The sequence below is a fragment of the Haemaphysalis longicornis genome, unplaced genomic scaffold, assembly GCF_048455015.1.
Source record: "Haemaphysalis longicornis isolate Haplotype H1 unplaced genomic scaffold, Haemaphysalis longicornis Haplotype H1 scaffold_2, whole genome shotgun sequence".
Lineage (NCBI taxonomy): Eukaryota > Metazoa > Arthropoda > Arachnida > Ixodida > Ixodidae > Haemaphysalis > Haemaphysalis longicornis.
This window is the reverse complement of record NW_027526295.1, coordinates 183,659,973-183,674,477: the sequence shown is the minus strand read 5'-3', so window position 1 is coordinate 183,674,477 and position 14,505 is coordinate 183,659,973. Positions and strand designations below refer to the sequence as shown.

The following is a 14,505-nucleotide window of genomic DNA, read 5'->3' as shown; positions in this document are numbered from 1 at the left end:
AATAAACTGACCGCATTTTTTATTTTGATAAAGCGTTTGGCAAAGTTGCGTTCCGGCTGCTCCTACTAAGATTAAGAAACATTGGTCTCGACACTAGCATCCATAGCTGGGTTGGGTGCTTTCTTACGTATCGGCAGAAATTTTCCCGTTATTTTCCACCCATTCCACTCTTCAATGCATTTGCTTTGTGGGCACACAAAAATAAATTAAGTAAAACCTAAACATCTCTAGAATTTTGAGTCAACCACCAACTCGGAGTTGACTTTTGGAAGGGTTACATGCATGTGCTATTTATAACTTTTTTCACCGAGGCCTGAAACGGCAGTTTCAGGCCTCGCTGAAAAAAGTTGTAAACTGAAAAAAGTCCGGAATAATTCTTTAGCGGCTGAGCGTTTGAACTGCGAGTAAACGATCCTGTTTTTGAAGTTGGGTACTGCGGAGCCACTTCTGCGTCTCTAAGCTGCGCTCGAAACTCGAGTCCATTTTGTAGCATTTGTCATTCGAAGCGCTCTTTTTTTTTTTTTGGGGGGGGGGGGGGGGGGGCAAAAGGCGGGATCTGCGTATAAACCTCGTAGTTCATGGGCGTGGGCCGAGTGTCAGCCGTGAAGTACAAAGGTACAGGGAAGTTTGGCGTTTGATAATAGTGTCACCAGTACGCGGAAGAACGGAAGCCACAAAGAGAAGAAACGGGATATAGGTCTCCCCAAAAAAGCGCCCCACCCTGTCAGTCACGGGAGCCAAGTTCTCTACCGAATCAAAAAAAAAATTAAAGAAGGACCAGGGATAAACCAACTCCGCCATGTCTCATCCGCTTGAGGCAGATTCTGGGGGAAACAAAGCTTATTCGAGAAGAGAAAAAGTGGTTCCTAAGTAGACACCCAGAGACAGCACATGCTTGCGCGAAGCCACTAAGGCAGTCACCCTTCTCAGTGGATGCCTGCCTACGTCCGTCTGCCTTCATTCTGGCGGCATTCCCTTCTCGGAAAAAGTACGCCATTCGCTGGAAAAGGTTGGCTTCTCTCTTTCAATTCGTGCGCTTAACATCCCCGCCCCCCTTTTTCAGTCTTGCGTCGCCTACCAAACTTTTTTTGCCAACGTGCCTCCGTTATTTGCAGTACAAAAAAAAAAAAGAAAAGAAATAAGCTATTGGTTTGATTCCTAAACTGTCCTTTTCTCGTCAGCGTCTTTCCTCGACGGAGGCACCCGCTTTCCCGCCCACCCTTTCCTCCCCCGTCGCTGCATAATCCGACAAGACGACGATCTCAAAGACAGCCGCCTCCGTACTTGGGGAAAAACAGACGACAAACACACCACGCGACGCAAACCGCCGGTGCCATGTGCAGGACAGAAAGAATTTATCTTGCCATTTTTTCTCGCTTCGCTTTCTCCCATCTCTGCTTTCTACGCTACTCTTCGGTGCTCAGTATTTGAAGTTTTGCAATCACAACAAGCTGTATATAAAGACATCACCTGTTTCCTCGTTGTGTTCACTTATTTATGCTAACTTTTTATTATTTGCGTAGAAGCTGTCTCCTGGAGAAACGCCCCGCTTTCGCGTTTTGGGAGGGTTTTTCGTGCTTTTCCTTTTTTTTTCAGCGCAGATGTTTCAAAATGCCTCGGTCTAACGGGGCGAGAAGATGCGACGGCTACTGCAACCTGTCTGCGTCTGCCTTTTCTGCTTGGTTTGCTGAGGGCTTTCGAGACACCACATTGAACTCTAAAAAAAGCCCAGCCCAGCCTCCGGGCCACACATGCATAACATTGGAACGGTTTCTTGTTTTGCTGCGAGTAGAACTGCTGCAAAAAAGTGTGAAAAAGAAGGGGGGGGGATTAACCTGTACATTAGCAAATGGCTTTTAAGACGATAGCAATGATAGACAATTGACTACCAAAACGCAGAAATTTTGGCCTGACTGTCTGTCTGTCACTCGAATCAACTACTTGTCTCCAGCCCCGAGTTAGTTCTTGCAATATCCGCTCCTACACTTTTCACCAGATATCTTTAACGCTGCAAATCCGCCCAACTTAGCCGAATTTTCACGACGTTAACACCAATCTCCCAGCCTAAAATCACAACAGGAATACCGCAAAAAGTAACAAGAATTCCTGCCGTACGACAAAAAAAAATTGTTGTGACAACAGAAGTCCTGTTGTTACGACTAAGCCATCTGTTGTATGACACACAATTATGTCGCAACGACAAAGTCAATTTTCTCAACGAAAAACATCCCTGTAGTCACGACAGACTTGCCATTGACGCTACTCTTCACAATGGGCTATAACATTCAAACCATAAGCAACTACTGATATGGAACATCAGGATCACGACAAGACAGTAATCCGTCCGGAACATCAAAATCAGGACAGGAATGCTACACCCGACAGAACATCAGAATGACGACACGACAAGAATAAGACAAGACGACAGTACGGCACGCGAAAATACGACAAACTACAGAAATACTTCTTGTCTTCTTATTTGACTGGGCCGTTCTTTTCGACAGCGCAAGTGCACTAATACTCTGTTTATTTAAGTCAGACTTTATTTTTTAAGTTATCGTAAAGCTTAGAAAAGCCAACTTCGAGTGGATATAGCTATAGCCGACTTGTTCAGCTGTACCTATAAACCAGCCGCTTAAGTATAACAGAAACAGCTTAACCGCGATGTAATTTTAACCACAACGACCTCTTGATCGCGAAAGTGGGCCTGTAAATGTTCGCTTCTTCAAGTTTTTCTTTCAATCTTCCCTTTTGGAACTTGAACATCCTCACATTTTAGCTAGGCGTAAGCACTTTCGACACCGTAACTTCTAACAAAAAAGATTCACGAAATAACAAATACCCCACAGTATAGCACTTCAAACCATGCGCACCTAGCTCTTCAACCATTTAAACGCATTTTATTTATCTGAAAACGCGTTTTAAAACTAGCAAAAGCGCGTGGTCAGTGCAAAGTTCACTGGGCACTTAGGCAACGAACTAACATAGCGCTGATGACTCAATATTTTTTCTCAGGAGCGGATCGAAAGTGGTGGGAACAATGTAATGCGTGGAAGAGGCAAAGAGGATATGGAAATACAAGGCAGGATAGTGTCACCAGTGAATCAAGCAGATACGCGGCCAAATTTCTTTATTCGTTTACAAAGTCACATCTGATGCCTATATGGCCTGGCTCCATGACATATGCTGCGCAAAATATTCAAGAAAATCGGCAAAACGACAAACTGTAGGGCTAAAATTGAGAGGATTGTTTACGCCTCGACGGGCACTTCTGGCGTTCGTGCGTTGAACAATGGCTGCTGAGGCCAGGGGAAGCGGAATAAGTGGAGGGACAGGCACTTATTCATCCTTTAATTTATGGAACCGTCATAATTTGAGACAGATTTGGCGCCTTGTTGAAGCAAAAAACGCATGCCTAAAAAGTTCAAAAAGAATTTACAGACTTCATCGGAGTAAAATAAGGTTTTTCATGACGACACCGCCCATTATTTCCAGAGTCAGGGACTTTAAGTCAGTACTTAAGCCCCCCGTGTCAGCAGTAGTTGATGGGTAGCTGTCACTACATCATTAGGTGACGTATGTGTTATAGGTTGAGGAACTGAAACGTTACGCTGGAACTACAACTGGGTGATGAGGCATGCCGTAGTGGAGGATACAGCTAAACATCACTTGACAAATATATAAACTGCGCCCTACTCTTGGAGTAGGACAAAAATTCAAAAAAATTCAAAAAAATTCAAAAAAATTACAAAAAAATTTAAAAAAATAAAAAATATTCAAAAGATTTCAAAAAAAATTCTTCTTAGTCGTTGCAGAAGCGAAGCCGTGCCATAGGCCTGAGGAACAGACCGCCATAGCCCCTAAGCTGACGTGGAATGTCCAAGAAATGTATTTGAAAGTAATGTACAGCGCAAGATGAAGCTTATGGAACACGTACGGCACAGGCAGCGATGCGTCTTCCTTGTTCATCATATTTTCTGCGTTCCCATTTGGTGCCTTACATTATTCTTAATGAACTATGAGCCTTCACGCCGAAGTTCTGTTAAAGCAAATATAGCTGTTCGGCAGGCTTACCTCCTTTTCATGGCGACTCGCCATTTTTCTTACCACTTCCCATGACTACCACCTAATATTTTTAGTTTCTGTAAATATCGGCCGTAACAGAGCCTAACTACTAATCAAAGGGACCCCGAGACGTGGTTTTGGCATAGCCATTACGTTTTGAACTGCAAACTTTTCCACCCCTTTTGTGCGCGGTTGTGAATTGCCTTGACTTGCAATTAAGACTCGGACCAGCCGAACCCTCTCCTGGTTGAATGTCTCCCTCAGTGGTCGCAGACGACCGTGTGAAGTGGTAATACCGCCGCGCAGTGACGCCTCCCTTTTCGGCAGCGGGTACGAGCAAACTGGGAACGCTTTCGTTCAACCAGCGGCCAAAATCACCAAAAAGAGGAGTGGTAGCATACGTGTACCCCTAACTACGCGGGACCTCGAGCTCGGTGCTCCCTGCTACTTTGATCTAAGGCGGACATCACCCCCTAGTTTGCAAAGACGTTCACCTGTGAGAGAGGAGAATAGTCCCTCTCAGTACCAGTTTATGCTCGCCAGTATTGACTCTCCGAACCTTCTTAAACGGTGCGATCCTAGCCACAGCGTGGAGAAAGCAGGGATGGACCGGAAACCGGCCATCTTAGTCCGCACTCCCCGGACCGCTAACACTTATTCATTTATATCCCTAAAATGTGGCAATATTTGTATAAACATTTTTTCTTCTCTTAACTTGTCCTGATGACTGCTTCAACAACACACCCCTTCGGTCACGCAACTTGCGGTCGCAACAACACCTATTTTAAATTTCCACCATAACCTGTACCACGCATACGTTAAACTACCACTCCCATGCGTCCTGAAATGAACACAATTGGACAGCTTTTCTTTCTTCAGCTCTTCTGGTAACGTGAGACCGTCGTGCTGGAATCTTCTGCCCATTACTGGATCCGTCGACACCCGCAATTTCACTTAGTGTGGCATGAGTTTGTCAACGTAATGCTCCCCCCGGTTTTTGCAAGTATCTGATCATATGACCCCAGGCACACTGCACTGACGCAAAAGGGCAAAGTGCTCTAGAGGTAACGTCATCCTGGGAAATAGTGCGTTGTCTCAAGACATTCACGAACCCTCTGGAAAGTATTGTTAATACCTCTTGAGTGCGCAACCCCTCTGACCGGTTCACCTGACCGTTAAGTCCGAAGAACAACTCAAGCTAAGCCCCAGCAAACGCCCTCTCTCTGATTTTGCTTGTTTGTTTTGTTGTGGTTGTTGCTGCTGCACCAAATCGGTATTTATAATTGTGAAACGCCGACTGTGCATGTCAGAGGAAATGAATGGGAAAAAAAAGAGGCGGGGGGAATATCCAAATCGACGAATAAAACAAAACGCCTAGCGAAGCAGCGCGTGGGTGATAATAAGAATTCTTAGAAGCACCGCAATCGACAAGGTAAGCTTGCAACATAAGCCCCGATTTGTAATATCAAGCTTTTACATTCAGAACGGCCTCACAAGCGGTGCTAACAATGCACCACTTGCTTTATAAATACGACCTAATCTTCGAAGATTTCACGGGCGAGCTTATTAATATCCATTGTTAGAACCCAGAGCTCTTCATTATACACGGTGTTGCGAAACAGCTTCATAATCAGGACTTTGCGAGCACTTTTGGTCCGTTGTCGCTAAGGGGAAGTGTATTGGCGGCGCACCCAGGAGACAAAAACTGAAATTTGCTAAACATTTATTTTTAATAATCAAGCTTACTAAATAAAGCTTGGTTTTTTATTCTAAGAAAGACTAAATTAGGTAATGTTTACTAGTGTTTTCACCGCCTTTTCTATTATGACTTACGGCAACAGCCGCAGTCACTTGAATTCTACATCAACTTTCTGTCGACAGATGGCAGGCTATTCATACTCCATGATTTCCCTTCCTGTCACCCAGCGCAGGGATTAAGTGCTTACCCTTTTTTTAATACATCGAGCCTATAGGGAGCTTCGCAACTGATATGTATTGAGCAACTCCGTTACCACCATCAGTGCCATGCTCAGAAACAGAACGTCAACTACAGCTACAGCACTTGCAGCTCTACAGGTGGCTTTCACTCACATCCTCAAGGGGCCCGCACGAGAATGGACTATCTTCACAGACTCCAGGGCTGCACTTCAACGTCTTAGCGCCATTACCACAAGACCAGCTTGTGTTTTACATACACGCCCTACATTTCCAAGCTGTACAAGCTCGCCATGGCAAAGCAGTCCAGTGGATTCCGGCCCATTGTGGGATATCTGGCATTTTCAAGGCTGACACTGCTGCATTTATCGCGCATGACCATCGAGCACCGGAAATATCTATACCATTCTCCAGGAAAGATGCCTCTGTTCTTGCATTTAGAGTAGCATGGAACATAAGGAACATGAAACATACCGCAGCCTGGGCTGCGGTATCAAATCATTACGCGCCGCTACATTCGATTGATCGGAACTGCAAATTTAAAATGCCACCTGCACTCTCCAAGCGGGGAGAAGCAATTTTACATCGCATGCAGTTGAATGTCGCATTCACGCGCAACTTCCTATTTAAAGGGGCCATGCAGGCAAGATACAAGTTTGTTTTATTCGAAAGATTTGGTGCTTTATAGCGCCCACAGCCCTTTTCCGGCAGAAAGTGATGCTTTATTTACTAAAAAAATAATCATTTTAGGTTACAATTTTGATTCTCCCGCCAAATCGTGTTTCTTGACGTCTGCCATGACGTAACAAGGACAGGTCTACAAGCAAACATCATTGCGCTGTTTGGTCTGCAGCGGACTGCGGAACGCATGCGGAATGTCTTCTTTACCGTCAGTCCTCTTAGGTGCGTTTACTTTTGCCGGCCTGAGCCAATCTCACAGCTGGGCATACTGCGTCGTAGGTTCTAGTGTGGGAAATAAGCTACTGAGTCGCATGGCCATTCCCTTTTTTCCTAATTATGTAGCTTATTTGCGAAGTTTACGTTCAAGGTGGTTTTGGTATTATTATAACCAGGCAATCTTTCGAATGAATCAAACTTGGGTTTTGTCTGCATGGCGCTTTAAGTTGAAACTGACTACGTCGCCACTCTGCCCACACTGCGATGTGTGAGGAAACCTGCAGCATCTGCTCTGTGAATGTGCTTTGTTTAGGACACAAAGAGTGTCCCGTGCAGTATCTTTGGGACTGCCGCTTTCCATGGACAATTAACTAAAGGACGTTTTAGGTCCGTGGAAATGTCCCAAATGTGCTTTACGGGCTACGAAAGCTCTGGTTGCGTAGCTGAAACACACAGGTCTAGACCAGTCTCCGTAAAAAACTGAACGCCTCTGGGCGCATCTACTTCTTCAGCATCATCTACGTCATCTTTATCACGTCATCATCTGGCTTGGCAAGTTAGGCATTTTAACCAGGCTAACATAGCCAGGCTTCATTAACGATCGTTCTCTCTCTCTCTCTCTCTCTCTCTCTCTCTCTCTCTCTCTCTCTCTCTCTCTCTCTCTCTCTCTCTCTCTCTCTCTCTCTCTCTCTCTCTCTCTCTCTCTCTCTCTCTCTCTCTCTCTCTCTCTCTCGGTTAGAACCCAGTAGCACAGCAAGGGCTGCATCCACAAGAATGACAATGGATAGCCATGGTGCGTTTTGGTTCTTTGGTAGTATAGCTGCTTGCTTTTTCAGCCAGCTAACTAGAAATGGACAGCCACGTTCGTTTCTCTTTTTCTGCTAAGTAGTCTGCCAACTTTCCCAGTCAGCCATCTAGAATGCTAACTTTGTTTACCAACCTGGACTTTCCCTGGTTGCCTCCTCCTGTCCTCCATCATTGTGGCAGTTCCTCTCAGTATGAATAATTTACTAAACATGCAAAAGTGTGTGCACTTCTCTATGACATCAGAAAGCCCAAATTCCACGAACGTATTTAGAAAACGAACTGCTACTGCCAGTCACCTGAATCATTTCCAGTGTTGTAGCAGATTGTGTGTCTTTTTTAACAGCGAAGCTGTGGAGCAAATCTTTTGTGTATAATTTTCGCGGTTAAAAGTACCGAGAAAATGCCAAGCGCCTATGCCCGCGTTCGTCAAGCCAAGCATACCCACTTAGACAGATTGGCCAACGTTGGCCGCAGAAAACTCCCGCGTTCGCCGTATTGCGGCAGCACTTGCTCAGCGCACGGGTACAACGAACGTAACCACTACTATAATCTATCAAAAGAATCCAACGAACCCCACCTCTTGCATAAAATAAATTAAAGAAACCTCACACTAGGTGTGAGACTTTCAGTTGCAGCGAAGCTGTCCGTAAACCGATGTGCAGTAGATTGAAACTTCAATGGCCAAGACGGCACTGAGTCGAACTACAACAGCGGCCACGACGTCAGAATCGGTTTGGTGGTGTCATTCGTCTTACCCACTCGGCCACGAGGAATCACGCCACCTGCTCGAGCTAGAACACGTGATAGTGTACACGTTGCACCTGTGGCGCCTATTTTTTTATAGTTCAAGTGTGCGCGTTCCGTTCGTTCGTTCGTTCGTTCGTTCGTTCGTGGAAGACTGCCGCCTCCTCACGTGGTCCACGATTACATCCGATTTGCTTCTTCGCCGTTGTAGCAACAAAGATGGAGTATAAGTTGTTGCGGAAGCGAAGAAGAAGCAAATCAGCTGCAATTGCGGACTCAAACCGTCGGGATAGTCGCGCACATTGCGTACAGCTTCGCTACCTTCGCGTCTTACGCATTAGAGTGAGCTTCATGTATTTTTTTTTCTTCTCACGGTGTTCCCAATGCTGAACCCAGGCTTTCTTTCCAAATTCCCCTCTTGGTCAGGTTCATTCACTAACGCGGGCGGAGCACGACAAAATAAGTGACAGTCCTGAAATGCATACGCTCTAGCCTAATCTTTCTTTATAATAAATTACATTTTAGAAAGCGGGAGATAATTCCATTCTAAATCATGGGCCACGAAGCGTTCTACAATCCGCAGAATAAAGACAGGCTAGCGTACTTCCCTCATGCTGAGCAGGCTGGGTATAAACTGCATCGCTTTCACGTTTTGCCGTCGTAACTTCGAGTACATTAAAGACGAAGCGACGAAAACCTTGAAGTAAGGGCTCTTTCCATAATGTAAAACTGTTTCAATTGATCGCTGCAAAATAATTTCGCGTGAAAGATACACGAGTTGTGCCCTACCGAATGAAATGCGCTCTATACCACCGGCGGAGCGTCATATTCGGATTACACCACCTACATGTTCAAGCAAAAACTATCCCATGTGAAAATAACGGAGAAATTCCCTTCCTGCTTGAAGTATTTAGCAAAGCGATTGCCTTTAAATGATGATTTTGGCCGTTTCTTGCCGTAAGATGCACGCAGACGTCTTTATTTTCTTTCTGATTATTTTACCGCATACTGTGACTACAGTTCACACGTAGTTGACTTTCCCGCTCGGAGTGCAATGCCTATAGGGCACCTGTGAGCGCTATATTTCTATTGTGTTTTCCTTTCAATCCAGCCTTTGCAACCCGAAGAGTTAGTAATATTCTGGCCGACCACCAAAAAAACTGTGGTTGATTTTTCTGTCATAGGAATCAGTAAAACCCGAACATGAAATTTGCAGCGAAATCTGCATCTGCGCATGATTTGCGGGTCGGCGGCTGTCTTGTGGGTGTGCTTGGCGAGCGGCGTCCTGCTGGGGGGTCGCTTCGGCAAAGGTGTACTGGCGTCATTTCCATGACGGATATGACGTTAGTGAAATATTGGGGTATCACGGCATAAAACATTTTCGTGTTAAAATATAAAACCAGAAGACGAACAACCCTAAGTATAACGTACTCTTTAGTACTGAAGGTTGCTTCTCCGCAAGAAGACCCTGTGTGCCGGGGTGCACTCTTTACAGGTCACTTGCTTCGTTGTAGTGGCGTCACCTCCGTGATGGATATGACGTCAGCGAAATCTCCGACTATCCGGTAATAAAACACTTTCGTGTTAAAAGAACCCCCTCACCCCCCCCCCTCCCCCGCCTACCGCGCCTTTGTTTAGTTGCCCCCCAAAAATCTTTGGGCCGCTTCGTAAGGGCAGAGCAAAGCCCGCAATACGCTCGAACCGTGAGAGTTCACGCTGTCGGTGACCCCGCGCTAACGCAGGCGAGTTCAAAAGACGTTTTCAGCGACACGCTGGTAAGGCAGAGTGCGTCGACATATACCCAGCGGCAGGGCGAACAAAGCGACGGGTCTTTCGAAACAGCATCGCGTGCGTTTTCGCACCCACCATTACCGCCAACTGCGCTCACTCACATTCCTCGCGGGGCGCCCGCGTTGCGGCGGCATTTACGTACAGCTCTGCGCCGCCTCTGTGCTGCTGCGACAAAGCAAACAGTCCCCAGGGGCCACTACAAGCTCGGGTCCTGGGAACGACCGAAGAGAAGTCGTTCTGCTACTATAAGCCAAGTAAGCTGCGTCGTCAGCGCCAAGTTAACAGCAGATCTTCAACTCCCTTCTTCCTCAACTTGTTCTTGTTAGCTAGCCTAAACTACCTCTACCACCTGAGTGAGACCTTTTACCAGATCGGAAACTTGGCACGATGTTATTGGCCGGTCTTCAACTTGTAGGGCTTTTTTTTTTAACCTAAAGCTGTGCCTCAATTGGTGTGCGTAGGGAGAAATAACAGGACATGCATCGTGAAACGGGGCGAAGCGCGAGCAAATTCGCAGCCGCTAACAGGGAGAGAAGAGTCGTTAGGTGCAACTTGAACCATGTTGAAAAATGACGCGGTTGTGTTCGCGTGAGTTATTAACATCAAACGTGCGACAATTCGTGCATTGGGTGGGTGGTTTCGCAAAAATAAGCAGTAAAAAAGGACAAAAGAGGCAGAAGTGGTATTGCTGGGCATTTTCATCTTGGTAGTGATAATATATATGGCGTAGCAGAACAAAGAAAGGAGGGGGGGGAGGAAAAGTGAAGGAGCGAGTCTCGCCGTTGGAGGGTTCTGCGGACTAACGGCCTAAATCTCCACGACGGACTCGGAGGCGGGATGCCCCGGAGTTGCGAGACGGTGATGGAGTTACCGGAAGAGCCAGCGAAGAAAAAAAAAAAAGAGAGAACGGGCCCCAAGTTTGCTTTCGCAGCCGTCCGGGTCGAGAGAAGCTCCGAGAGTTATTCTTCGTCTCGCGCTTCACTTGGTCGACGACGCGGAATCGTGCCGATAAATACGAGGGGCATCGCAGGCGATAGGCAAAGGGCCTCGGTGAAAGTGCCGAAGCGGGGAGAAGGGAAACATCTGGGAGTGGATCAAATTGCTGGGAGTGTCTGCGGAGGCTGCGTTGCTACGTTTATTCCTTTTTCTTTTTCTTTCTAGCGTGTCAGTGTGGAACTAAATTGAGGACCGGCCTGCATCGAGAACGTGGAAACCTCGCATTGTAGTGTCGGTTTATCTCATTTCGGAGGTTATGGGCGGTTTCGTATTTTTCGGGCAAAACCCTGAAGAAGAATCGCGGAAAGTACTTCGTCAAAACTGTTTTAATCTGTGATACCAGCCTAAAAGGAACACAAAACGACATCTCACTCGTTTTTTTTTATATGTAAGGTATATATTAGTAAACGCGTAAAATTTTTTCATGACATTTTCTTTTATTTTGACGTTTCGGCGTTATTTTGACGCCGTTTTCAGCGCTTGTCGCGCAGCATATCTGGCGTTACTGCGGGAATACGAAGTATAAAGAGGCCAAATCTTCCCAAATGGCTGAAACTGATGGCACGGCTTGAACACGCCACCATCGTTGAGAGTGATGCAAATAGCTCTTCTTCAGTTATTTTTATGTTTTGTTTTTTTGTGTGTTTTAGTTTTTTTACTGAGCCGATTTTAAGTTAATTTAGTTTAGGATCACTGAATTACATATGCCCTGGCGATTTCGCTCTTGTATCCCATGGTTCTTGTTATTTTTTTATTTATTTATTTATTTATTTATTTATTTATTTATTTATTTATTTATTTATTTATTTATTTATTTATATGTTTTTTACGATGGCCGAGGTTTGCAGATCTGGCTACAATAGCCCAATTTCGCAAATTTTGGTTTCTCTTTATCATATCATTTGTTTTACGCTATTATAACTACAAATGTCTTGCCTTCGCTCATTGCGCGTTTTGTGCAGATACAGTGCGCTACACTGTCCGCGTTGAAGTTCTCGGCAAAGAATGCTTCCACATTAAAAAGTCCATAATGGCCTTTTATAAAAGCAACGCACCCGGCTCTCATTTGAAAGTCGTGTCAAAGCGGGTTTCCCCGCCGAACGTCTACGCGCCAGGAATGCAAAGGGAAGCGTGCTGCCCAACGACGGCCCTTACCTTTCTCAACGAGGCAGACGAGGCTGAGCGACTCGCCAACCATGTAGGGCCCTATGGTGCCATCCACCACCGTTCCTGCTGACGTCATGATGACGGGTACGCTCGGGGACACTGCGGGAGAGAGGGAGAAAAAGCACTTCAGCTGTCCGCCCTTCGGATCGGTCACATACCTGAAAGAGCACTGTATAAAAGGAGTATTTGCGGCGCCCAATGTAAACATAGCTTCGAAAGGGGCTGCGGAGGCATCTGAAATCTAACGGCAGTTGTAGTTCGCTTTGCATTAGGAAGTTCCCTCTCGGCCTGACTCCCCTCTATAGCCGGTAACCGATTCATTCACCCGTGTTCCTCTGTATACATAACGAGGAAACTATTTGCTGGGGACGTAGTACCCCAAACAGGGCTCTGACAGTTGCAACTGGATGCAAAGTCGGGATGACGGGTACCGGACCGATGTTCAGCAGGAAGAAATACTCGACTGTTTAACCATGGGCTGAGTTCTCATTCAATGGCGGGCTTCAAATGACGAGGCCCGACTGAAAGCCGCTAGTATTAGGAAAAAATTCCCAATTTTCTGTTTCTGTTCTGTTATGCAGAGCCCCGAAAGAGAGAGAAAACAAAAGCGGATCGCGTTAAATTTCTAAACGGTAAACAGAGAAAAACTGGTTTGTTTAAAGAAACCATTTCGCACACTGGGCGGTCATGCCAGCCTGCTTGGAATCACGACATATTATCGGTATGTCGCTCGCTCACAATTATAGCTAGGCCGCCGAACCGGACTACGCCCTATAAGAGCGCTTGCAGATATATGGCACGTGGATTGAATAAGCAGCCGTGTACACGGCGGGAACCGCGCCTCAAACAGGTGGCATAATCTATGCGGGACCCGCCCGATAAGCCCCGCGTCATATCCCGGGTGGCGCTGCTTCGATGTGCTAAGCTTCGGCCTAAAGAATGGCATTTATTGGGCTCGGCTGTGAATAATCAACGTAGGAACCACCGCACACCTGCGGTGACCACCCATAAAGCGGCTCGACAGCCTCGGACGGCCTTAATGGCGGTTGGTCGCTTTCAGATGTCGCTGTTTACCAACGTTCGTACGGAACGGATCACGTTGCTTAAACTTTTACGTACGCAAAAAAGAGCAAGAAACCACTTTGATCCTTGATGGTCACAAGAAGAGAATGCAAAAAACTGACGGAAAAGCCGGACGTTTAGCCAGTTGTAGAGCTTGGTTTGCTACTTGCACTTGGAAATTGGGGTTAAGGGGAAAAGGGGGCGCTTATGGAAAGGAGGGGATAGGGGCGACAAAGCGTGCGCGCTTTATTCCCTTTTTAGGCAATGTAGTAGTCCGAGGAAACCTGCATCGTTCGGGAAACATGGAGGGCCTTTGTTTTCCTCTGTGTAGTCGATGGACGAGAGCGATGTTCTCAGGCAGTTTCTACTGTGAACGGTCGTTCGTCAAGTCCACTGAGCTGAATGGAAAGCACGGTTTTCTCCGATGAATATCGGGGGCAAACGACAAATCACATGCCCATTGTCTCTTTCGCCCCACAGGCGTCGCAGAGGGCGCTAATAGCTATTCAGATGAGGAAGGAGTAGGCTTTCGAGAAGGCCACCCCCAACCACACTCTACCAAAATATGTAATACATCTTAAATCGCGCACTCTGCGCCTTAACAATACAAAAAAAAATTTGCTTCAATCCACGCTGTGAAGGTGGTTGTACTGCGAAGCTCTAAAAGACACCCACAACGATTACCTATGCGGCATCACTTGAATTCACGCACGTGGCATCCGCTCGCTGCTACCACCCATCACGGTCTTCGCCTCCCTCACTCCTTTCTCGGTTAATTAAAAGGACGTTTGTCCAATTCTATTCAAATTTCCCGCCTTCGCAGTGCTCGCACACCCCCTGCCTGAACATCACGAGCGGGAGTTCTGTTCTTTTTTAAAGACGATAGTCTTTCTTGGGCTACTTAAACCCAGAAATTTTGGTCTGTCTGTATGTCTGTCTGTCTGTCCGTCTGTCTGTCTGTAATTCGATTCAGCCACCCGGCCAAAGTAAAATGCTTTCTGCGCAAAAGTCTTATATACTCACACCCAAATGTAAACGTCT

The 14,505-nt window shown here is 46.3% G+C and overlaps 1 protein-coding gene across 1 annotated transcript in view; it reads right to left on the bottom strand.

The window, feature by feature from the left end:
• Positions 1–14,505, bottom strand: part of LOC144169621 (hemicentin-2-like) — a 383,844-nt gene that overhangs the window by 256,446 nt on the left and 112,893 nt on the right. Inside the window, exon 3 of the mRNA XM_077698874.1 lies at positions 12,391–12,501. Coding sequence (XP_077555000.1) covers positions 12,391–12,501 — 111 coding nt within the window. The remainder of the gene's footprint in view (positions 1–12,390; positions 12,502–14,505) is intronic.